Raw genomic sequence first — 25,615 nt, 5'->3', positions numbered from 1 at the left:
GAAATACTGGTAAAGGAAACAGGTGGAACCAAATAGTATGAGTTTGTGGACTTTGCTGTAAAGGAAGAAAGACTTATGCAGCCCATACTCCTCTACTTCTGTAGTTTCATGAGTGGATGTAATTCTTTTGTATGGATGGAGCAACAGGATAAATTATTACATAAGTCATTTTTTTTAAGTTTCTTTTTTAAAGAAAAAATATACTGGCAAATGCTTTTTTATCTTAAAAGGAAACAGAGTATTTTAACCTAGATATTTTTTGTTCAGAAACTTAAATATAATGTTTTCAATAAAGTATTTTTAGATTAGAAGAATTAGTTAAATCATATCCCTGAGAACTATGCTAAAGACTGCAACTTAAATTCATAATGTGTATAAAAACAAGCTTACTCATTTTATTCTTTTGTAATTATGTTTAGAAGTTAGACTGTGATAACAGGATTTTATTCTTAAGAACATTATTTTGTGCCTATTCTTATGCTCCAAGAAGGTTTAAATATATCAGAGACGTTTTAATTTGCCTCATAAATCTTTATTATCTCGTGTGAGGAAGTTAATGCCAGGCATCATTTATTTTACACTAAAAGAATGAAAATAAGGCAAAAGCATCGGCTTCTTAGAATTCTACAGCAAATAAAGGCGAGTCAGGTATGATCTGCATCTCGTTAAACTGATACGACTTCTTATTCTAAAGTCTTCTGTAATATAGAAGGATTATAATATCAGAAATATTTAATGATCTAGAAAAGATCTATGAAACTTGCTTAAGGAGACATATCAAGAACAGATGGTAATGGGGACTTCCTTGGTAGTTCAGTGGTTAAAACTCCACACTTGCAATGCAGGGAGCATAAGTTCGATCCCTCCTAGGATCCTGCATGTCTCACAGTGTGGCCAAAAAAAACAACAACGAAGAATAGATGGAAATAATGTCACTGCTTTTGCTGACAGAGATTTTCCTTATGTTATGTTGTTTGTATATGTATTAAAAATAGATGGTTTATATTTATGCTGTTTCCAAGTGATACATTATCCTATTTTCTGTTTTAAGTGTGTGGCTGTTTTGATGATTACATGTTTTGGAATTGCAAAAACCAAAAGCCATACCATTCTAAGCTTCCTTAGGACTTTAGCCTGAAATATTGTTTTCTTTCCTTGACCTGTTTTGGTGGGGGGGACGGAGTATTAATTTTTCCCAAGAAGCATACATTCTCTCTTCTCTTGTCTCTTGGGTAGTGCCTATGATCAGAAGCCACAAGTGGGAATGAGGCCCTCCAACCCCCCAACACCATCCAGCACTCCAGTGTCCCCCCTGCACCATGCATCTCCCAACTCAGCTCACACTTCAAAGCCTGACCGCGCCTTCCCAGCTCACCTCCCTCCATCGCAGCCCATCCAAGACAGCAGCTACCCCATGGATCACAGGTAAAGTGCAAGTACCTTAAAAAAAAAGGTTATTGGAATATAGTTGATTTACAATGTGTGTGTTAGTTTCTGCTATACAGCAAAGTGAATCAGTTATACATATATCTACTCTTTTTTTGATTCTTTTCCCATATAGGTCACTACAGAGTATTGAGTAGAGTTTCCAGTGCTATGAAATATATCCTTATTAGTTATCTATTTTATCAATGGTAATGTGCATATGTCAATCCCAATCTCCCAATTTATTCCTCCCTACCCCTTATCCCTTGGTAACTGCAAGTACCATTTAAAAAAAAAAAAAAAACAACAAAGCAAAACTGTTTTTAGCATTCTTGGAAGAAATTCCTTTTACCACTTCCTAGGACCTATAGTAAATTCAAGGCGAGTACATTAATTTTGCACATCTGTGCAAAATATTTTTAGAGTTTGCTCTGTCTTTAGCTATAAATAATTTGTGGAGAAGGTCATTTGTAAACATTCCTTTATAAACATTTAAATTGGTTGCTAAAATGGAAAATTAATCTATATACTGACATTTGAACATTTCCCTTTCTCTTTGCTTGAATTAAATTGCTTCACTTAAACTTTAAATCAGATCATCCCATTTTTATGAGCATATGTGTGTACTTGAAAAATAAAGTTAGGAGACTAATTTTAGTAGATGGCTTATGGAATTAGGTTCTTTACCTTAGACTGACTGGTTTAGCTGTACATAGTTTTCCAGAAGAGAACTTATATGACAGAACTCTCTTTCCTCCTTTGCAAGTGATGGATATTTAATGTCAGTAGATGCATGACCCTGAACACTGAGAATATAACATTAAAGTGATAGAGACTGAATTAGTATTACTTAAAAAGGAACAAGGCAAGACACAACATAGAGAATATCCTATGTCAGGTAATTCTCAACTCTTAGAGATTTAAAAATTTGTGTTTAAATAAAATATTGAAGGACCCTTAAAGGCCTTAATAATACAACTTAAAAACACAGTTCAGTTGTATACAGCATTTCTTTTTTTCCCCTTCTACCCTGTACTTATGTAGAACAAGTGGTGTGTTGGTAAATGGTTAACAATAGGATCTATGGAAGAAAACCCAAAAGACATTGATCTTTAGCATTTGATGAGTCTGTGATGTAAATATTGCCCCCATGGCAGATTCCAAGCTATCAGTATGACAACCCTGAATGTGGAATTGGAAAGAGATGTATAGTAACATGCCATGAAATAGTAGTATTTCTATCAAACAGATACAACAGGCATAATCTCGAGAGCATGATTAGCATGATGTTGTTGTTCAGTTGCTCAGTTCTGTCTGACTGTTTGCGACCCCATAGACTGCAGCACGCCAGGCTCCTCTGTCCATGGAATTCTCCAGGCAAGAATACTGGAGTGGGTTGCCATTCACTTTCCCAGGGGATCTTCCCAACCGAGGGATCGAACCCAGGTCTCCTGCATTGCAGGCAGATTCTTTACCTTCTGAGACACCAGAGAACCCCAAATTTAACAATAAGCCTGTGCAAAGGGGTTCTGACACAGCATTATAAAAATAGCTCAGCCAAAGGAATCCTCCAGATCAGCAAAGGAAACCCAAAGATGGGCTGAAAATAAGGGAATACTCAGCTCTGCTTTTTATAGATTATTTAATGGGACTCAATCTCAATTTCAGTCACTCTTCTGATATGAAAGGATAAGATGAAAGCATTCTTGCCAGCATGAAACCAAGTAATAATGTTTCTACCTTGGTTTCCATCCCTGTGTCCTCTGGTGCTTTGGTTATGAAACGCTGTCCATTATCTTTTTCTTCTCACCCTGTGGACCTGAGACTTTCTCAGAGTGTAATGGTATGAGCATCTGTGTAAACAGTTTTGTAAATACAGATGAAAGAAATCTTATTGCCAGGTGGGCCATTAAACAGATGCACATTGTGTAGGACTGATGGGGGGATAGAGAGGACGATGCAGAAAAAAGCAAGTTTTGTTTTGTCTACTTCTGGGCACTTCCCAGAGTTCTTGGTACCAAGCCTCTCACCCCTCAGACGAGGGTCAGAATTAGAGGTGGAACGGTTGGCGCTCTCTGAAGTTCTCTCTTACGGAAGGTGACTGCTAAACAAGCAGTGTGGCTGTTTTTAGGTGACCTAACTAGAGCTGCCATAGCCAAATCCATTTGAGCGTCTCTACTTGAAGTCAAATATTTGAGACTGCGAACAGCCGGCCCGGAACTAAGAGAGGGAAGCTCAGGTCTTTTCCCAGTGTCCCCTGCGGAGCGTGGAGGCCAGTACCAGCTGGCCCATCCCAGGAAAATCTCTGAAGCCGTATGTTTCTGAGGAGGATTTCTTGGAGAGCTCTCGCCAACAAATGACAGTCCCTCAGTTATAAATGGCAAATTTGCTCTGGGAACAGATCCTGTCCCCAAATAGCCCCCTCCAGCCCAGCACCCAACCTCTCTCAGGGAACACTTCATGGCCAACTGGGCTGCACCCCACTTCCTCTCCTCTGCCTCTCTCTGCTCCTCGGTCCAGCCCTTTGCCACTTTTCCCTGAACCCACTGTGCAGGAGTCCTGTCTCTTTTTCTCTGTTTCCCACCACTTAGATGCTGTTTTTCTATACCCAAAAGTTCATCAGCGTGCTCTCCTTACCCATGCACTCTCTTCCAGAAGCTTCTGAGTCCATTTCTCTTTACCATCAGTCATAAGAACGTCCCCACAAACTTGTAGTTTCTTAGGAAGCATATGTGTGTTGATATATGCATGGTCCTCAGTGAGTACCAACTGGAATCACGTTGACTCCTGCAAACAAATGGCTTGACTTTTTTTTTTTTTAAAAAAACAAAGCTTTTAGCAGAAGTATTATTAACTTCCTTGTGTGGCTTCCCAAGTGAGCAAGAGTTCTTATTTTAACTTCAAGTTACAATTTTCCGATTCACTCCTTGACAGTTCTTAATGATAATTTCTGTTTCTTTTTTTGGCTAATGAAATAAGCAAGAGAAGGGAAATGAATGCAGTGCCAGTCAGCCTAACTGTTTGGCAATATCTGAGTTTCTAAGTTGGTTTTCTGCAGGTGTAGTTGGAATTTCAGTGCTTTTCATGGCAGCTGGTGAGGCTAGAGTTAAATCACAGGGTGGAGTGTTCTGAGAAACGCTAAAGCAATCGCTCTGCCATTCTTTTGCTTTTCCCTTGTTTTCATTTAACATTACCAAAATTAAATGTTAACTCTCCAAATTAAAGTCACAGGAATGCTTTTAGAAGGGTGCAGGGGAATTAATAGGCATACATTTGCTCATAGGAATGTCGGATAGGTTATTTTTAAGCACTCCTGGGCATTTTAGAGCACTTTTAAATCTTTAATTAATCCACATCTTTGTGGTGGGTCAATGGTATTAGGATGAGACGCGCAGAACTGAATGATGATGTGATGAGCCAGTTAGTACAGTAGATAACCAAGAAGGAAGGAGTGTAGAAACTCACCGGCAGCCTTCTGCCAAGGCCTCGGAGCTTCCACATGACCTAACATCATGACGTGTTGCAACGCTATGTGATGCATGCATGTTCTTTCCATCTTCAGAGGGCTGCTGTAATATTTTATGCTTATTTTTATCGACCTTATATTTTGTCTGAAGCTCTCGGAAGCCAGTGTGTTCTGTGTTGCTGTTTTGACAGTAAAGAAGTGGTCTTTAAAAACTAGCTTGGATTTCATTCTCTATAATATTGCCCAGTTTAATTTCTCATTAGAATACAGTGTTCTTTAGGACATTGTTGAAGATGTAAGAGTCCCACCCATTTGAAAAGAAAGCCATTCCTTTCTTCTTTCCTCAGTAATTGATGATAAGAAATGGAAAACCATTAAGGAGGTTTTTATTTGGTTGATTTTTTGTTTGTTGATTAGCTTGATAACAATTAAAAGATAGAGGATGCAATTTGAGATCAGATTCTTTCCAGAGTCTCTGTTTTGCTTTTTTTTCCTTGTCTATAATTATTTTAACTCACTTCATAAGGAAATTTGGTGAGCTACCAAGTTGATTTCTCACTGGGCATTTTAACTGTCAGGGTATGTATTTCTTGCAAATGCTACATTGCTCTCCTTAGCCTTACTTGAGGCACACCTTTAACTTCTGGTAATACACTGAAATGGTGCTGAATGGAACTAATTAGAAGAGGAACACAAGGTGTATTATGATTAGTAAGCATATTGCTACTGACCCAGGAAGGAGAAATCTCATCTTCATTGAAGATTTACACTTTGGGTCAGTCAGCTGGTGTCATGTTCACTAACTAAGCAGTTAAAAATTGTGCCAGTATTTTTAAAGGCTATTTCTCGTTACCTTTTTATTTGAAATATGCTCTCTTATTTCCCAGATTTCGCCGCCAACTTTCTGAACCCTGTAATTCCTTTCCTCCTTTGCCAACAATGCCAAGGGAAGGACGTCCCATGTACCAACGGCAGATGTCTGAGCCAAACATCCCCTTCCCACCTCAAGGCTTTAAGCAGGAGTACCACGACCCAGTGTATGAACACAACACCATGGTTGGTGGTGCAGCCAGCCAAAGCTTCCCCCCTCCTCTGATGATTAAACAGGAGCCCAGAGATTTTGCATACGATTCAGGTAGGCCTGTGCTTTAAGTTACATTTATGATATCTTTTCACTTGCTTGTTGCTTTCATTAGTGTTGGCTGCAGGTTAGGTGGCTCCTGACCATTTTTTGGTTGAAACTTTCTGATTTATTCCTTCTTTGAATCTTTCTCTTTATGTGAAGAGTTGGACTATCAAACCATTTTGGCATGAGTCGATGGCTGAAATAGTGTCTAGGAATGAAACCTATTTGAGGAAAAGTACAATTTGTAAAATTAAGCTCTCCTATCTCAGGCCAGGAGAGTAACAGGATTGTTCTTTTCTAAATTCTGGGCTTTTTTTTTCCCATTTGCTCCTGTGGCATTATTTAATGACAATATTTACAGAAAGTAATATTCTGTACTAACTTATTGCTTATTAACTATTTTTTTCTTTGTTGGTATGGCAAGATTCCAAGGCAAGAATAAGAATTCTTCTATATTGGACAAAGAATAGCAAAAATAGCAATAATAAAGCTTAGCTGTTGTCTCACTGAGCCAGAAAGGCCCTGCTAAGTATGTCAAAGTGGAGAATTGGGTTACCTGGAAATAAAGACCATTTTTGTCTATTGTTAATGTTGCCAAAAACTTTGCCAATATTCAACCTTGAGAACTCAGAAAAATTACATAATCTGTATTCATTTTATTTTACAAAATGAATTGAATACATTCAAAATGAATCACATTCAAAATACATTTACGAAATGAATTGTCTTACATTCAAACAAAATGAATTTGTTTTACAAAATGAATACATTTTTCAAAATCAAGACACCTGCCTTTCAGAAATCTTGGGAATTTTGAAAAATAGTATGAAATAAAAGCTAATGCTTCTAAGAAGGGCACCAGGCAAAAAAATTGCTAACATTATTGTAAGCATGATCAATAGATGGTTGTAGACTTAAAAATATTTGAAAGCAAAGTGACTTCCTTTCATGTGGAAAAAAGTTATGGATATTCTTTATGAAGGAACAATTGCTTCTCTAGGCATAACTCTGCTGAGTTTTTCTATCAGTTCCACTTGATGAAGGAAAACTGTCTCCTGGTCTTGCTTCCTTGTCTTGAGTTAACTTGGATAAAGTTACCTATTTTATTATAAACTGATCTTAAAGCTCAGCAAGAAGGAGCCCTACTGAGAGCCTCCTTCCGGCCATCCTTTTCTCATTGGACAACAAGTTCAAAGAACTTAGAGGAATTTCTGCTGAGAGACTCGGACTCTACTTCTAGAAGGTACACTAGCTACCCAGGACCCATGCCTTCCCTGCCCAGTCAGCCCTGAATCTACTTCCAGGACCGGAGCAAGTTCATCCCAGGCCTGGTTTTCCAGGCAGAACACATTGCTCCTGTGTATACCTCTTAAGTCCAAGGAGGTGGCCAACGGGCAGCTGTTTGTGAGAGGATGAGGATGGAGCTTGGTTGTACCCATAGGTTTGGTGTGTGAGGCTCCTGTGGTATGGAGCAGTGTGGGCTTGAGGGATATAGGAAGTAAGGCAGGAAATGGGGTGGGCTGGGGTCTGAAAACTGAAAACTGGCTCCATACCATTTTCTCTTTCAGTTCTCATTCTAGAAATTTCCCCAAAGTCTAGGTTTGACCTGGCCTTCCTAGTTGCTATGTTATCACATTTTCAAATAGGAGGAGAGAACATATTTATTTATAAGTTTGTTTGATTCATAGTTTTAAAAGCTTTTTTTAAAGATGTTTTTGGTATGGACCATTTTAAAAATCTCTATTGAATTTGTTACAAGATTGCTTTTGTTTCATGTTTTGGTTTCTTGGCTGCCAGGCATCTGGGATCTTAGTTTCCCAACCAGGGATCAAACCTGCACCCCTTGCACTGAAAGGCAAAGTCTTAACCATTGGACCACCAGGGAAATCCCCATATAGTTCTAAACATTTAAACATATGACATGAGGGACTTTCTTTGAATGCTTGTCCCAGACCCTGTAATTTCAAGACCAACCTACAATGTACCATAGTGGTTATAGTTTAGAACCTTTTATATTTGTCCATGCTTTATGTGCATAATTAAGAACCCTGTACTACCATCGGCTTTATTATAGATAAGGTTCATTTTTTTCTGTAAATTTCTAATCCTGTTAACTGATGTTATCCTGATTCTCCAAACCTCATTTTAATTTGCTACACAGTTTTTTGAATTCATTGTGATTTCAAGAAACTTTGCAGGTAAATCATTTAAACTAGCCCAAATAATTGGTTCAGAAGGAACTGCAGGGCATAGCATTTTTAGAAATTTGTTCATGTTTTCTAGAAATGATTTTATATCTCAGAAAGATTATAATTGGAATCATTTTCTTGATTCTTTGGTTTTCCATCTATTTATATTATTATATGTAAATATGCATATATTTATATTAATACAACATTCTTCTTATATTTATATCATATATAAAATCATATATAACATGGTATTGAGAATGTGTAACTTTTCTTAAAAAGATGTGAACCAAATAAAAAGATTTAAGTAATCCAATGAGGGGAAAAAAAAAAAAAAAGAAGAACTGATACTGTGAGGTTTAATTGCTTTAGTTTTGGGCCATATGTAATATAGAGTTCTAAGTCAGTTGCTGTCTGGCCCTCAGAGGCACAGATTCAGTTACTTATAACCAAAAAAGGATAGTCCATGCTTTAGCTCAGCCTGCTATCATCAGATACCATCAATTGGAAAGCTTAAACAGCAGACATTTAACTCTCACAGTTCTATAGGCTGGAAAGTCCAAGATCAAAACTGCCAGCAGATTCATTTCCTGATGAGTCTTCTCTTCCTGGCTTGCAGATTGCTACTTACTCACGGTGTCATCATGTAACAGAGAAAGACAGAGCTCTCCTCTCTCTTTCTCTTCCTTTAAAGATACTAATTCCACCATGAGGGCCCCACCCTCATGGCCTGGTCTTATTCTAATTACCTCTCCAAGCTCTCCTCTCCAAATACCGTCATGTTAAGCATTAAGGCTTCACAATAAATTTTAGGGAACTTGATCATTCAGTCCATAAAGAGTGCGTATCCTGTTTTAAAGGTACGTAGGGCATCTTTTTTTGTAAGTTACCATATACCTTGCAAATGACTTCTGGAATATTTGTTTAATATTTAAGAAGTTGTTAATGTATGTTACTTTCTCCCCTCTAAATTATATTTCAAGTTGTTAAAGTTGGACAGTACCTTTGAATTCTAATTTCAATATTGCCAATAAGATACAGTTCAGTTTTGCTTGAATAAATAGTAAAATAAATAGTTCAATAGTAAAGTTACATCTTCTGAACGGATGTGGTCTGAAGGACTGTAGTAACTGTAACCAGGGCTGATGAAAAATTAACCTGTGCCTTTCCGAGTGTGCTATACTGACCACCCACTTGCTGCAATTAGGTTGACACATCTGCATATGTCCTTCATTGCTGTCACGAGTATGATCTCCAGATATTTTGTTTTATTGTCTTTAGTTCTTTCATCCTCGCTGGCAATTTATTAATCTTTTTTTAGAAAATATAATGTATTTATCCCTGAATTATTGAGTGCTTAGTTCACTTACTGATGTGGAACAAATAGCACATTAGAAAATACTCTATGTAATCTAAAGACAATGCGAGAAACATTTCATAATCCTTTTATTCAGCATCTATGATCCACAGATTGTCCTTTAAGAAGGCCTCTAGAACTCTTCATTGCTTAATTCAATATAACATAAATGTTGTGAAAATAAAAGAAGCTTTGTAAGTGAAAAGGCAACATGATTATGCTCTAATAAAGCCTGACATTAATTATGACATGGGAAATGGAAGGTCTATTAGTCTTAATTATAATTACAGGAATGCAATTTCAACTGCTGAGTATTTAAGCTAAAAATTACAAAATATTATGTTAGTAGAGTAGAACTTTTTATGAAGAGAAAGGGAAAAAAACTTACATCAGAGGACTCTGAAAAGATAGAAAACAATTGCTATTTAGGGCCAATTTGATGAACCAGTACAATATGATCATGATTATAATATTAAGTTCTCAACAGTCCAGTACAATAATAGATGTAATTATCTATTATTGTTGTTTTCCTTCTCTGTTTCTCTAGCCTGATATCACTGCACAAAGCAGGGACACAGGCTTTTTGTTGGTTGGTTGGGTTTTACTGAATCCAATCTGATTTCTTCTTTTTTTGCCCCTGTGGCTGAGTTCAAAAGAATTGAGTAAGCACTGTGCTTCATATGGATACAGTGCTCTATTTAAATAAAATTGTGGCTGTTTTCCCGTTTTCATACTCGCAGATGAGGTTTTGCAGATTCTGAATGCCCAATGAGGTAAATATTTTAGATATTTGCAACAACATATTTTGTTAGAATTTATGTGTTCATTGACTGGTCTTTTGTTTTGGTTTTGGATAGCTAAGGGTAGTATTTTTAGGAGGGTGGTGAACACATGAAACTAAAGTTTAACTCAAGAAAATATCAGCACAAAATGTTCATACACTTTGATCAGCTATTTTCACTGTCAGAAAATTATCTTATGGAAGGGGAGACACATGATGAATATTTAGTGGTGGAGGTATATCATAGAGTAATTGGTAATGTAAGTTATGGCTCTCAATAGCAAATATTATGCAGTCATTAGAAGCCAGACTTTTAATAATATTTAATGAAATGAGACTATTACATAAAAAAATTATACACGTCAAGTGTGGCTCAGGCAAAAATAAGACCCAGTATAGAAACACTGTAGCGCTATATAGGCAGTGATATTATAGTCAGTATCTACTTTGTCTATAAAGTGCTTTGTCTTTTAATTATGCTTAGTACAGCTTTTCTAATCAGACAGAGTATTAAATTGTCAAGTATCAACCAATTTAGAGTTGAAAAAGAGAAGTGTCCAAGTTAATCATATCAGTCCTATAAGTAAAAAGAACACTAAATAAAGAAGGACATAGTCTCATTTGTTGCAAACCTGGCTTTGTATTCCTTTGTTTCCAGGGCGGCCTTAGAGAGGGAGGAGAATGAGTATGATACCTGGTAGGTTTCAGGTTCATCCCTGCGCTGTGCTTGAAGCCCCATTATTTAATGCTGCTATGTTACTTGCATTTGGGCGTGGTGACTAAAAATCTTAACCCAGTAGTTGATTGAAGAGGTGATACATTAATAAAGTGTTTTTAACACTCCGGGCCTATTCTGTTACTTTAATTAATTTGAAAAGCTGCCTCCCCACCATGTGCTGGAGCAGTTTTAGCCAGAAGCTGGGAATGAAGAAGGGAAAGAACTTTCAGAGACAGGAAGAAGTGTTTCTGAAATAAGAAAATGGGGGAAAGTACATGCTTGTAGCTTTAGGAGGGAAGGAAGTAGTTGTAGAGGGTAGGGGAGAAAGCTGGAATCATGTTTTCTAAAGAAAAGGTTTCTGTATTTTGTAATTGTTTTTTAAGGTCATTGTGTTTTTTAGGGTCATTCCTTCTGGTACTGATGAGTCCTTCTTTCAGTTTGGAGGCATGTCATATGTATGTGTTGGCAAATGCGACATTATTTTCAATTGGGAAATTGACACAAATAGTTGTTTCATAGAATCATAAGTCTTTAAGCTCATGAAAGCTCTTGGGGATCACCTCATTGAAATTCCTTCTTTACACTCCACTGTAGAGATAAAATGTCCAAGTCTCATTCACGTTAACTACCATCACTTTCACAGTTCTCCTGTGAAGCAGCCAAAACTAGAACTTATTCTTAGTGTACAGTTTACAGTCTTTCTATATAATTGTCCAAAGTAAAGCTTTTTAATTCATAATTTGTTAGATGTATTATTTATTCTTTTCTCTAATTTTAGCCTGAATATTTGCATATGATTTTGAAAAGCTCTACATGATGCAGGGCAATGAAAACATTTGCATTAAAACCTAAGGTATGCTTTTTCTAATTTGAAGGTATTCATTTCATGTTAGATAGTACTCAAATTTTATTCTGATTGTTAGGTACTCACTGTTGTAAGACAGGAAAATATAAAACCTCAAATGATATTTTGGATTAAAATGTGTTCTGTCTCCTTTTTAAAAATGCACCATGCTGCTAAGTCGCTTCAGCGTGTCCGACTCTGTGCGACCCCATAGACAGCAGCCCACCAGGCTCCCCCGTCCCTAGGATTCTCCAGGCAAGAACACTGGAGTGGGTTGCCATTATGCACCATAAACATTATCAAAATTTGAGATTGTCAGATAAGTGACTTTTCCTAATAGTTCTGAAAAAGGATGAATGATAATTAGAAGGAAAAGTAACAAATCAGTGTCATCAGTTCAGTCGCTCAGTCATGTCCGACTCTGCGACCCGATGAATTGCAGCACACCAGGCCTCCCTGTCCATCACCAACTCCCGGAGTTCACCCAAACTCAGGTCCATCGAGTCGGTGATGCCATCCAGCCATCTCAGCCTCTGTCGTCCCCTTCTCCTCCTGCCCCCAATCCCTCCCAGCATCAGTCTTTTCCAATGAGTCAACTCTTCGCAGGAGGTGGCCAAGTATTGGAGTTTCAGCTTTAGCATCATTTCTTCCAAAGAACACATCATAGCCAGCTCTAAAATTCTTTGATTATGTAAACTTTGAATTTGTCTGAGTGTTCTTTCTTATTGCACTTCACTCTGTTAAAAACACTTGATCACTTGATGGCTTAAAATACAAGCATCATTTTCAAACTGGTGTCAGCTCAATCTATTTTTTAGTAGAAAACTTATGAAGAACTGAAATATGTAAAGAAAGCTTACATTTGGAAAAATAAGATAGGCCTTTTCTCACTTCCAATTTTAAATCCAAGCAACCCTTTCTACGTTCTCCATATACTTCTTCATCATCTAAGGACTTTATTGAAGGCCAGTAGACAAACCTTCAAATTTAGAGAATAATTATCTGTTCTTAGCATGTATAAAAATTATATGTAGGCAGAGAAATGATCAAATAAATGCAAAATATTTAGCTCATGTTAAATATGTTAAAAACTAGAAATGTGTTTAACTTTCAACTGTTAGAACTGACAAATATATCTGGTAGTCACATAGGCCCAAGCTGGTACTGCAGTCATCAGAGTTAAATAGTCTTGGGTTTCTGAAATGGTGAGAGAAAATTTTTATGTTGTAAATGTTATTCTATGTTTTGCTGTGTTGATGGGTACTCATCTTAAATAGCAAAGAAAATAGTGAAGTAATTCCTAACACTGCTCTTAGTGAGCATTCTTGGAATTTTTCTTGTAAAATTTAGAATATGATTTTAAATTTATGGGATGAAATCAATAGCTAGTAGAGCAAGAAAAAGATAATTATTTTCTGCAGCCACATAGAAATATGAGTAAATAGTGCTTTATTTTGGGTTGAAGATGATTTGTCAGGGCCTCATCAACTGGTTCAACTTGCTCAAAATTAAAAATAGACAATTCAGAAGGCTAAATTTACTCAGTAGTTGATTTCTAAATTATTACTATTATGATTGTTACTACTACTATACTACTACTACTGTAGTAATATCTCAGGAATTCTGTCATCAGGATATCTTTTTTTATTTTAATGATTCCTGATTATTTACTTTATAAGAGGAGATATGTATTTTAGGGAAATTGGCCTCATTTATGTTTTATGACAAATATTCTTACATGCTTAATGAACAGTTGATCCATACGTAAGTAAACAACCAAAAATATTATTCAAGAAATAACAAGGAGTGGAGTGAAGGCAAAAGAAAACTGTTGAAAATGCTAATTAGATTTAGATGGAACAGTGAGAATAGAAGTAAGGGCTCCTGATACTCGGAGAAGGCAATGGCACCCCACTCCAGTAGTCTTGCCTGGAAAATCCCATGGATGGAGGAGCCTGGTAGGCTGCAGTCCATGGGGTCGCTAAGAGTCGGACACGACTGAGCGACTTCACTTTCACTTTTCACTTTCATGCATTGGAGAAGGAAATGGCAACCCACTCCAGTGTTCTTGCCTGGAGAATCCCAGGGACGGGGGAGCCTGGTGGGCTGCCGTCTATGGGGTCGCACAGACACGACTGAAGCGACTTAGCAGCAGCTCCTGATACTTATTTTACACTTTCAGGTCTGCCATAAAGCTTTGTCATTTCCAAAATGGAAGGCCTCAAGACAGATAATTATAATTCTAATTTTTAAAAATACGAAATATGACGTTTGTAAATATTCAGCTTTACTTCATCATTTTTACTTACCTATCTTTGAACCACCATGGAAACTAGTTCTAGATACTGAAGTTTTTTTTAAGCCTTGAAAAAAGAATATTATTCAGGAATTAGTAATTGAATATATATTGACTCTTCAGCAGTCTTGTTCTGTTCTGTATTTTCTGTGGATGACATGTTGTAGGTTTCCTTATCATCTCTCCTGGCTATGTCAAGTATTCTAATTTTAGTTCAAAGTTAAATATGCTGGTAACTTTATTTATTTACTATCATTTTATTTGGCAGATATTAGAAATTAGGAGATAAATATTAAATTATTATAACATCATATTAGCAAATCTTGCACACATTTAAAACCAAAGACCATGCATTTTTCGTGTTTCTTCTCATTCCTTCTTCTGTAAGCATAGTGAAGATTCCTTGAGAAATCAGTTAAAGATCTATCCAGGGATTGTTGACTGCAACCAGTTCGCAAAATGGCTTCAGGTCACTGGAAGAAAGAAGTATTTTCTTCCCTTCAGGGTCAAGGACCAAGTTACAGATGGCTGATAAAACCCATGATATGTTTTGACAGTATTTGGTAGAGGACTGAGTCTTTACAAATTGTTCCCATAATTGCTCATAAATAGCTTTTTTCCCTCCTAAAAACTCTAGATATTTTTAAGTATTACCATCTTTAGTAATTTCCAGTGTAGTGATGATTATGGTTCCATGAACTTTGGCTTTTTGTACCTGATATTTAACACTCCCAAAGGCCAAGCGTTGGCCCTACTCCATGACAGAGCATCATTTGCTTATGGTCACATTTTCTCCTGAAACAAGGCAACTGATTTTTTTTCCCTCTTAACATTAAAACTGTCACTCGAAGAATTGGAAAATCACTTGGGAATTTAAAGGAATGAGTTATTGGATTGTTCAGAAAATGGTAACATCTTACCTGTTTCCCTGACATCCAAAGATAATTTTCTTTTATTCAGCCAGTAATTTGTGGATTAGTAGGTCACATAATCTCTGATTTTTAGGTGCTTCAAATGTGAAAAGTGATGGTGATGTCTTCCTAATTGATCTTGTTATTATAAGAGAGGTCATGGATTGGCCTCACAACTTGACATTGCCTTTTTTTGCTTATCAGATCTCACATGAGTTTTCCTATTTCAGTTCTGAGTGAAAATAGCAAATCTCTCCAAGATTTGGTCCACTCTGTGAGTTTTTCTAAGAAATACTTCAATATGCTCTAAATCTACAGTTACAGTAAGTGGCATTGGCTAGTGATTTGATTTGAGAATTGAGACCATGGTCTGGATTTACTCTTTATGCATTAACACAGGTCAAATGGACAGGGACTGCATTTTAAGTCAGTAATGGAAGGCTGAAGGCTGTTTTAAACCAATCATATCAGTTTTACCCATGACTGATTGATCCCTCGAGGCAGAGCCCTGTAAGCATTTCTCCGACATGAATGGACTCTATAGAGCCTGGAGTTTCATTCATAAAATGGAGACTGAAAGGAAAAACATACAGACACACACACACATACGCACTCTGACTCTCTGGAATGTCCATTTATACAGAGCTGAAGGGTGTAGTGTTCCATCAGCTGCTGCTTTTGCCAGTTGACTGGAAGTAATGATTAATGCTCATTGGTCCTGCCTGCATGTAACCTGACACTATTTATGGCCGTGCAGTGTTCATAATGTATAGTGAACGGAGAAGACAACATTCTCAAATCAGAAACATAAACAGGAACTGGTGGGTCTGAATTCCATTCAAATATGTCATTTCAGCCACACAGTGTTTGTCTAACTTGGATTTTACAGGCAGGAAAGGGGGAAGGGAGGGATAGTTGGCTTGTGAGCTGTACTAGCATGAAAAAGGGGAATTAGAATGGGGAGGGGAGTGTACTTTTTTAGGGTGGGATTTTTAGTTTCTTTTTAAAGAAAATGACCACGATGCTTAGGCCCAGAAATGCTTATTCCAAGTGGGTGAAATGAATATACAAAGTTTTCATGTGTGCAACTTTAAGATTTGCAATTAAATGAGACAGTTTAAGGATGTACATTTGAATCTCTCCCTGTGTGTGTGCTTCATAAAAGTGAATAAGAGAGGGAAATAAATATTTTTTTTACGAGTGTATATATCTGAGTATATATTTTTAGGTTTAGAATATTGTTATAGAATTTTTTATACTCTATCCTTTAGGGACTTAACTATTTAATAGTTTAGAGAAAAAGGAGACTTTATATTTCATAAAACATTTTTACCTAACGTGTATAACTTAATGGAAATCTTCTCAAGGAATTTTTGTCAAATTAAATAGCTGATTGTTTTTGTTATCCTGTATGTGCATTTTCTATTGAATTGCTTCTAATACAGTCTTGGAAATTTTACAAAGACAGCTATTCAAAGGCACATGTGAAAAACAGAGCAAGGCAAGACTAAAAGAACGACATGCATGTGTCATTGTGATGTATTTACTGTTCTCTGAAGTTTAGAAAAGTATCCTTAAATGTTCCGTTCTGCTAACCCTTCCACTCAGTGTGGGCGCTCACAGTCCACTGTTTTCATTCACTTGTTTTTATTATTCTTAGTGTTAAAAAATAAAACCACCCACTTTGTATGACACTGGAAACATTATACTAAACCCTGGACCTGTTAGCTATTTACTAACTGGTGTCATTTTGAGCAGGCATCGTTACCTCTTTTGTCCTCAGTTGCGTCATTCATAGAAAGGGACAAATGATCCCTATACCTTTTGTGTTTTTGTGCAGCAGTCCATGGGGCTGCGAAGAGTTGGACACGACTGAGCGACTGAACTGAACTGACTGAAGGATTCAATATGACCATGCTTGTAAATGTTAAAGTATTAAGGGTCCAGGCAATTAGAATAAGGATTTCTGTTGGTATGATTTTTATCGTCTAGAGATTTCCTCCAAGACTGTTGCTAGTTCTTGAATGAAATGCCACCGTTACATCTAACATTTACAAATACACTTTGGTGCTAAAGGACAAGACAGAATAGGGAAGTTCTTATGTTAAAGCAATCATGTTGTGTATGACCAATAAGATACTATAGTATTAGGATGTTTCTAATGTAGTGAAACAATTCTACTCAACTTATTACTAGGACTACCTGTGTTCAAAGCAAGTAGATGAAATCATCTGAATATTGTGGTGATCCAGGGAGAAATGAAAGTGAGAAGACAATTCCTGGTGTATTTGTTTTAGATCACGTGGATTCCAGAAAGGGAACAATTCAGTATTGAAGCTCATCGTAAAAAATTCCCCCACCTCAGAAAGTTTGGGGGGGCTTGTTTGGGCAACTAATGGTATCTTTTCTTTTAAACTTCTACTGGTTGTTAGAGTACAGTAATATCTAATATTAATAAATAGTCAAAGTTAAAATTGTACTTATTTTATGTAACTGTATTTCCTATCATTTCAGCTTTATTTTCAACTCTTAACAACAAAACCTCGACACACTTATAAAACGTGTACAACAGTGAGCCAAGTAGATCACAATAAGCCAATCCTGTTTGAAGGTGGTTGTTATTTGTGTAGGATATTGTCCTCACCCTAAAAAGAGATGCTTCCAAGAGAAGTTTGTGGTAAAAGTCTATCCTGTTATTTTAGATTATGTTGTTGTTGTTCAGTCAGTCAGTCATGTCCTACTCTTTGCCACCCCATGGACTGCAGCACTCCAGGCTTCCCTGGCCTTTAGTTCTTTTAAATTATGTAGCCTTTAAGTTTTAAAAGCATCTGACTGCAGATAACTGTTTAAGCTCTTTTTTTTTTTTTTTCTTTTTTAAAGCTTTGCAAGCACTATTCTGGGCATACAAAGACTGACATAGTTCTCTTTCTGTCCTCAAAGTATGTTAGCAGTAGATTCAATACATCTGAACTGTGACAAAAGAAATCTCTCTGCAGATTTTACATTATTCATTTTTACAGTTTACTAAAAATCCTAATGACAAATTTCCCATCTGAGTGTGAATGAAGTAAAACTCCAGCTTTTCTGCCTTCTTCACATGAGTTTCAATGACTAAGTTATTACATTCACATACAGATTTTGTGAGTGACAACAGATACCTCTTATAAAACTCGACGGTTTAGCCATCACACTTGATTTCGCCACACTTTAATTCAAACATACTGATACTGGGCCTTATTTTTAGAACTAATTATTTTCAGGTTTGTTCCATAATAGATTGTATGGGTGTAAAAAAAAAAATTTCTCACATTAGCATCTTTTTCAGGGAACTTCATAAAATATGTTTTCTTGATCACCTATAAAAACTATTCACGTAGCAAGTGGATATGCAGAGTCAAAGGATGACACACTAGTATGTATGTGAATAGTTCTGCTTTTAAATACATCCTTACGAAGTTTATGTTATTTACATACCCTGGAAACCTTTGGATTTTAAATGTTAAACTGTGAGTTTGCCAGGAAATGAGGAGAAACAAAAAAATTAAATTTAAGACAGACAAAACTTAGGCAAGATCTGTCATTATACTCATGTTTCTTGAATGAAATTGATGCCATTAGTTCTTGGTACAGCTCAATTTTTTTTTGGTAAATGTTTTTGCAAAACTTATTTAAACTCCTATGTTTACATTGAAATACACAAACACAGAAACATATTTCTCACCAAGTACCTGTTAATTTCTGATTTATGTCAATACACTAATTTTGGCCCTTCGCTTTTTTTTTTTTTTTTAAATTTTATTTTATTTTTAAACTTTACATAACTGTATTAGTTTTGGTTCAGGATGGGGAACACATGTATACCTGTGGCCCTTCGCTTTTAATGTGCTAAATTTTCCACCATCATCTTTATGCATTAAACAAATTTAGGTGGACCTGATTTTCTCACATCACCTCCTCAAGGAGTTAGTTAAGTGTGTAATCAATCCATCCCTGCATTGCACACTGATATGAAAGTAAAAATCACATTAAAATACAACATCCAATGTATTCCTATTTTACTGGGGTTTCTCATTTACTTTTTTGAGATTTGTATGCTTAATTAAGTTATCACAGTAATTATTTTTTTCAGAAATTTAACTACAAGCATCAAATGAAAGCAAGGTGCTTTCTCCTCTTAAATAGAATTTGCAATCTGGAGTGTTTTCAGGTTTGTACACTATTTGATGACGAACAGTTTCAACACATTGTAGGGATGTCTCATACAAATGTGGCAGATAGTTCCTCTCTGATCTGGCCTGTTCAGCTCCTAGAAATTTTAGGCAAACCATGCCCTGGAGAGGAACCTTCATTCTGTACTACAGGGTAGCACTTAGGCAAACCAGAAAAGTGCCTGGCAAATGCACAACTGCACTTCGTGAGCAGATCTTTGGTAAAGCTTCCCAAATCAGTATTATATTTCCCAATACAGCTGTAAAATGCAGGTCAAGAAACAGAAACTGAGTTTTTAGTTTCATACCTTCACATCTGTATTTAAAGGAAATTTTAACAGTATTACTAAAGGTGAAGATTAATCAAATCAGGTAGTTTAGGGTGTTAGTTTACTCTTAACTTCCCCCCACAGTGTTTAGGGCATTAAAATAACAACAGTGTTTTGCTGCTTTGAGTTTTTGCAGCATATTAGATCAGCTTTCATCACCATGAACTCATCTGTGACAAATTATAAGCAGTTCAGTTTCTGCAAGCTGATTTGGCTGTGTCTTTATGACATGCTCTTTGATCCATAAGTTTCAAAATTAAAAAAAATTATTTATCCTAAATTAAATATACATGATTCAATTTACAGACTGAATTTAAAATTTTTTAAATGAAAGTCTAAATATAGCAACAAAATTGGGGGATAATACTGTAAAAAGGAAGCTTAAAAGAAGTACCTCCAAATATTTTGAAAATATAATGGAGCATCTCACTTAAACCTTATACATCATAAATTTATAATGAATTTAAAATCAATATTTTAAATATCACAGGTTAATATATTTATGAAGAATATTATGAGTAAGCATATGAATAAGCAATGTCAGCCATCTCAGTAGATACCTTATATAAGAATAGAAAATTAAGATACAAAAATAATTTTGATACATAATTACTTTTTGTTGTAAGTACTGTGGTTCACACACTTTAAATACTTATGCGATTCACTTAAAAATAGATTCTGTTAATAATAAGTGCCTTGTATTAAATTCTTAGTGTTCTCAGAAACTGGGCATAATGTTACCCATGGCTTGTTCCATATGGTCTTATCTTTGAAGGAAATCACTGTGATTCCCATTTTACAGATGTGGAGGTTGAGAGAGATGTTAAATAAATAACAAAATGTTTTACTCCCACAAAATATCAGAACTGAGATTTCAAAACCAGGTCTCTTAGATGACAAGGTATATGTTTGTAATCACTGCCATACTAATGGTCCTAAGATTGTAATTATAGATGCATAGTAAGACAGTGTAAATATGCAGTCGCCTTAACATTTGTGCATAGGCTAAACTGCAGCTTATGATTGTCACTGAATTATGGAAGTTTTATTTCATGAATAAACATAAATGAATACGTATGAAATGCCTCTATTCCCTGCTACAAAACATTTGCCTTTGAAGTCACCACTTGGCTAGTTTGGATCTGAGTTGAACATTTAGCAAAAGTTAAAATATAATGCCAAACTTCATTGGTTGGATTTTTTATTAGATAAGGTAGAAATGAAAGCAGCAGGCAATTTAATTAGCAGTAATTTTTCTGGGCAAGTCATTACTTTGATGAACTTCAGAGCAATGTTTATGGCTCCTAATTAACCATGTTAGTCATTTGATTGAATAATCACTTTGGAAATGTTTCTACAATTTGATTAGAGTCTGACCCACTCTGATGGTCATAAATTAACTGATATCACTTTAGGATAACATGACTTTAGTTACTTTAGGGAAATAAACTCCTCTTAACCATATTTTTTTCAGGCTTCTCTTTTCTGTATGAAGGATGCTGAATTTAAAGACAGACTGAATTTAGACAATGCAACCAAGTGTCTCAATTTCAAGAGCTAGATGTTAATTTTATTTACCCTGAGGTGTAATAAATAGTATAAGAGCTGGCATAAACACAAATATATTCTCATATATGCATTTTTTTCTAAATTGCTGTTTGATGCTTTTTTTTTTAGAACTTAGATCATAAGTTGAACCTTTGGAAATGTAATGGAAGCCTGGCATCAGGTGTATTTTATGTTATTAATTTATGGTGAATTTTAAATTAGTATACTTTATACATCATAGATTAATAAGGAGAATTTATGAAGAATATTAAAGCACAGCAGAAAACAGTAAATCGTCCAGTTCGGTAAATACCTGAGTGTTCGTGAAATTACCCATCGAATCCTATCTTTGATGTCCAATGTCTAGTTTTCCAGAATATGCTTATTTTGTGTGATGTTGGAGTACTTTTATAAACTGGCCCTTCAACTTTCTCAGAAATGCTTGAACTTCTTTTCTCCCCCTCTGGGGAGGAAGGGCTACATTTAGTCCCTCTTATATATAATAGAGTTTAACCTGTACGTTTTCTAGCTGCCTCCAGAGCCAGCCAGCTGTTTTTACAGCCACACTCCAGCTGTGCAGCAGTCAGTAAAAGTATTTTGTGGCAGGGTGTCAACATCAGTTCAACAAAATGCTTGCCTCTAAGCAGCTGCTGAGCTGATGGCAGAGTCATTAACAGAGTCCCTTCCAGGCCCAGCTGCATGAGGGACCTTATGCCTTGGCAATAAATCAAAATAACATTAAACATTAATTTGAAGTACCATTGGTTAAGAAGTTGGGATAAAATGGATTGCTAATTATTTGGTGACCCAGAAGATCAGCTCCATTGCAACCCTATTATAAGCACTGACATCAGAAAACAAGGTTTAACCCTGCCTTTTATAGGGTTAGAACTATAAACTGCATAATACTTTAAAGAAGGCACAGCACAATAAAATGTTTGAAAATGAGTTTGACACTATTTTCAGCTTGTAAACTATTGATTGCTAGATGCTTTTTGACGTTATTGCTATTAGGGATCGCCATTAAGATGTTTTTGACTAAGATCTTATAATGTATGCTTTTTTTTCTGTGAAATGATATCTCATATTGTGGTTGACATTTATCACCAGGCAAATTTTTAGAAAATCAGATATATTTTAAAAATGGAACATTCCAGACCTAAAAAGAATGACATCTGGACTAAATAATGGTCATTATCTATTATAGCATGAAAGTTTATAGACTGATAAGAGCCTTTAGATTCCAATTCACTTAAATGCTATTACTTGTTCAGAATTACTACAAGGGGTGGAAAGGAGGTTGTATTCTTATATTAAATAGCATCCTGTAATATATATTTTAAACATCTAATTTTGTATGTGCTTAGTTGCTCTGTTATGTCTGACTCTTTGTGACCCCATGGACTGTAGCCTGCCAGGCTCCTCTGTCCATGGGGATTTTCCAAGTAGGAATCCTGGAGTGGGTTGCCATGCCCTCCTCCAGGGGGTCTTCCCAACCCAGGGATAGAACTCAGGTCTCCTGCATTGCAGGCAGAGCCACCAGGGAAGCCCTTTTTTTTTTTTTTTTTGTATATGTTTATTTTTGTAGATGTTGGTTTAAAATCTTTAGTAATACATACAGAAGATAGAATCGACGTAATCATGTTTATGCATTTCTGTGGAAACTGTATATGTTATATTCAGATTTTGACCCAGGTTTTAGGTACCTAAAACTTGTAAAATGTGGAACCTGGAAGAAAAAGTAAATGAAATGGCATATATAAAATTAGGCTTAAGGTCTCAGCAGCACTTTTGGAAGTGGAGGGTCTTGAGGTTGAAACTTCAGTATTCACCCTGAATTGACCTCTGTTTATGTGAGTGAACTTCCGAATTCAGAGTCAAAGAAGAGCAGACTCAGATAACATGTGACTGCGTCCTCTATTTTATATAAACATAGAAAATGACTTATTTAAAGTCATATAGCTTTATTAGTAGTAAATGAAGGACCTGAATTTTTATCTTTTGTCTCTTAAATCTGTATTTCTTTCCCCTTCCCCATATCTAGGCTGCTAAACACATTACATACATAGCCATCATGATGACTCAAGTTTAACCATTAACCAAGTTTTATTTTCTCAGGAATGAATTAAGTTGGTCATACAAGTAAGGCCTTGCTCTTAGGGTAGCAATGGTGTTTGCTATTGGATTTCTGCTGTTGGATTTGTTGCTGTTGAATTTGTTGCTGTTGGATTTCTCTTTTATAGCCTCACTGGCTTTGAATATGGCCTGTGGGCTTAACAAAATGAAAAGTCAGTCTTGTTTTTGTCTGAAGAAAAAAAAATAGCAGTCATCTTACTAGGCTGAAGTAATTATAAGAGACATAACAATTTTGTCTTTTCATCATGATTTCTAGCCAATGTTCATGAAATAAACTATGAACGAGTCTTATATTGACCTTTGCTTTGGTTGCCACTGGGTAAACAAATTTATCCCATACATGTCCTGAAATGTCTTTTATCTCATGATGCTATTTGTTTTGAGGACTCCATCACATTTACGTGCTGTTGCTTAGCCAACCTTTAGTTTAGTCAGGTTGGTGTGGGTAAAACTTCGAATTCACACACCTGTTCAGGAGAATCACTGTTCACCATGGTATGGTTCTCAACCTTACGTCTCTTGTGCAGGCCCCACCTGCAATGTTAACTATGTATTGACAAGTTCCCCTCAGAAGACTCGTGTCTGTTTCTGTTACTTTCCTATCTGCACCCCGTCCACTGATAACAACATGTTTTCAGCTCCAGACTTCTCTTTGACCGATGTTGTTTCCTCTTTCAGAAGTGCCTAGCTGCCACTCCATTTATATGAGGCAAGAAGGCTTCCTGACTCATCCCAGCAGAACAGAAGTTAAGTTTTCCATTATTGAAATTCTTGTAAATACTTGTCAACATAATCAGCCATCCTCAGGATGCTGTCACATTATCATGATATATGGGAAAAATCACTTAGGTCCACTAAACCATTGTTTTAAAACTTTTTGAAGTAAAAGGAAGATTTTTGGGGTCATGATCTCTTATATTTTGTTAACATGAGTCATGTGCATATAAACAGCTGATAAGTGAATTTCTCTGTTCTTTTTTGCCAACAACCATATCCTTTTAAAATAGAACATGTGCTTTATAGATCACCCACCTTACCGCTGTCTGCTGAAATGTATCTTCAAGGAATTTTCAGTTTTGCTTGAGAGAGCTAAGTCATTGTGTTGACATAAAATGCAGTTGATTTAAATACATTCACATTTAAATATCCTGGATTTTACATTTTGGGACAAGTAATTGTTAAGCCTCACATAAGAGGCTTAGAAAAGGTGTTTTTCTCATGGGTGTGTTATAGTAACTGAGGTGAGAAAGTTTTGTTCTAATGGGCATGGTATTTGCAAGGTCAGGTATGAAAGTTCTTTTATCGGGATAGACTAACCTTTAAAGTATTTCCTGAATTATGTGCACGGTCCTTGATGTCAACAGTCTGTGTCTTCAGTGAAATGACTTGGATCCATCCTTCTAGGTTGAGTCTAACATTGGTTGTTTTGCATAAATGATATCAGTAGAAGTTAACCCCTGTGTTTAAAGGAGAGTAAAATGAGATGGTAAATCCAGAATATACGAGACCAAAATTTTGCACAAATGCAATTTAATTGTTGTTGTTGTTAATATTATGTACCTACCACAGAGACCAATACTTATGAGAAATAAAACTGTGACTAAATTATGTGAAATTTCTTCCTAGTAATTGAAGATAATAGCAATTAAATGAAAGTCCCACAGTCAAGGATATTTGGGGGAGAAAATGATTGTAGAAAGCCATCAATTTATTTTGCATTTTTTCTAAGGATTTAGCAATAAAGGAAAATTCTTTTTTTTTTTTTTTTAATCTGACTTGTCTATGAAGATGAAATCATGAGAAGGTTAATGCAGCTAAATATTTCTGTAAAGGAGTGAGGGGATAAACTGTATTTGTTTCAGTTCATCAGGGTCATAATGCAAGATAAATGTCAGTAATTCTCATCTGTTTGAATAATGAAACTTGGAAGAAAACAAAAAAGAAGATAATCTGTTTTACATCGCAGGTTTGCCAGTGTTTACATGAACATTATTGGGTTAGTAATAATATCTATAGCTAACTTTCATATATTACCATGTGCCAGTCACTGTTCTAAAGTTGCATATATTGAACCATTCAGTCCTCACAACAGCCCTATAAGATAGGTGGTTTATTATCATTCCCATTTTATAGATGAGGAAACTGAGGCACAGAGGTTAAATAATCTGTCCAAGGTCACAGAGTAGAAAAGCGGAGAAGTCCTTTTCTGCCTCCATTTTTGCATTCATGGTTATATTTTGAATTGTTTGTGAGTTTTATTTCTGTCATGAATAAATGTATC

The 25,615-nt window shown here is 36.0% G+C and overlaps 1 protein-coding gene across 3 annotated transcripts in view; it reads left to right on the top strand.

Annotated features, from left to right (window-relative positions):
* The window catches only part of ETV1 (ETS variant transcription factor 1), a 98,069-nt gene that overhangs the window by 54,986 nt on the left and 17,468 nt on the right, over positions 1-25,615 (top strand). For all 3 annotated transcript variants that reach the window (XM_006061772.4, XM_006061771.4, XM_006061775.4), the window contains 3 exons: positions 1,237-1,425; positions 5,779-6,026; positions 24,013-24,081. In XM_006061772.4, the coding sequence (XP_006061834.2) occupies positions 1,237-1,425; positions 5,779-6,026; positions 24,013-24,081 (506 nt within the window). The remainder of the gene's footprint in view (positions 1-1,236; positions 1,426-5,778; positions 6,027-24,012; positions 24,082-25,615) is intronic.

Source organism: Bubalus bubalis, chromosome 8 (assembly GCF_019923935.1).
Source record: "Bubalus bubalis isolate 160015118507 breed Murrah chromosome 8, NDDB_SH_1, whole genome shotgun sequence".
NCBI lineage: Eukaryota > Metazoa > Chordata > Mammalia > Artiodactyla > Bovidae > Bubalus > Bubalus bubalis.
The sequence above is the reverse complement of the archived record's forward strand: the minus strand, read 5'-3'. Positions and strand labels throughout refer to the sequence as shown.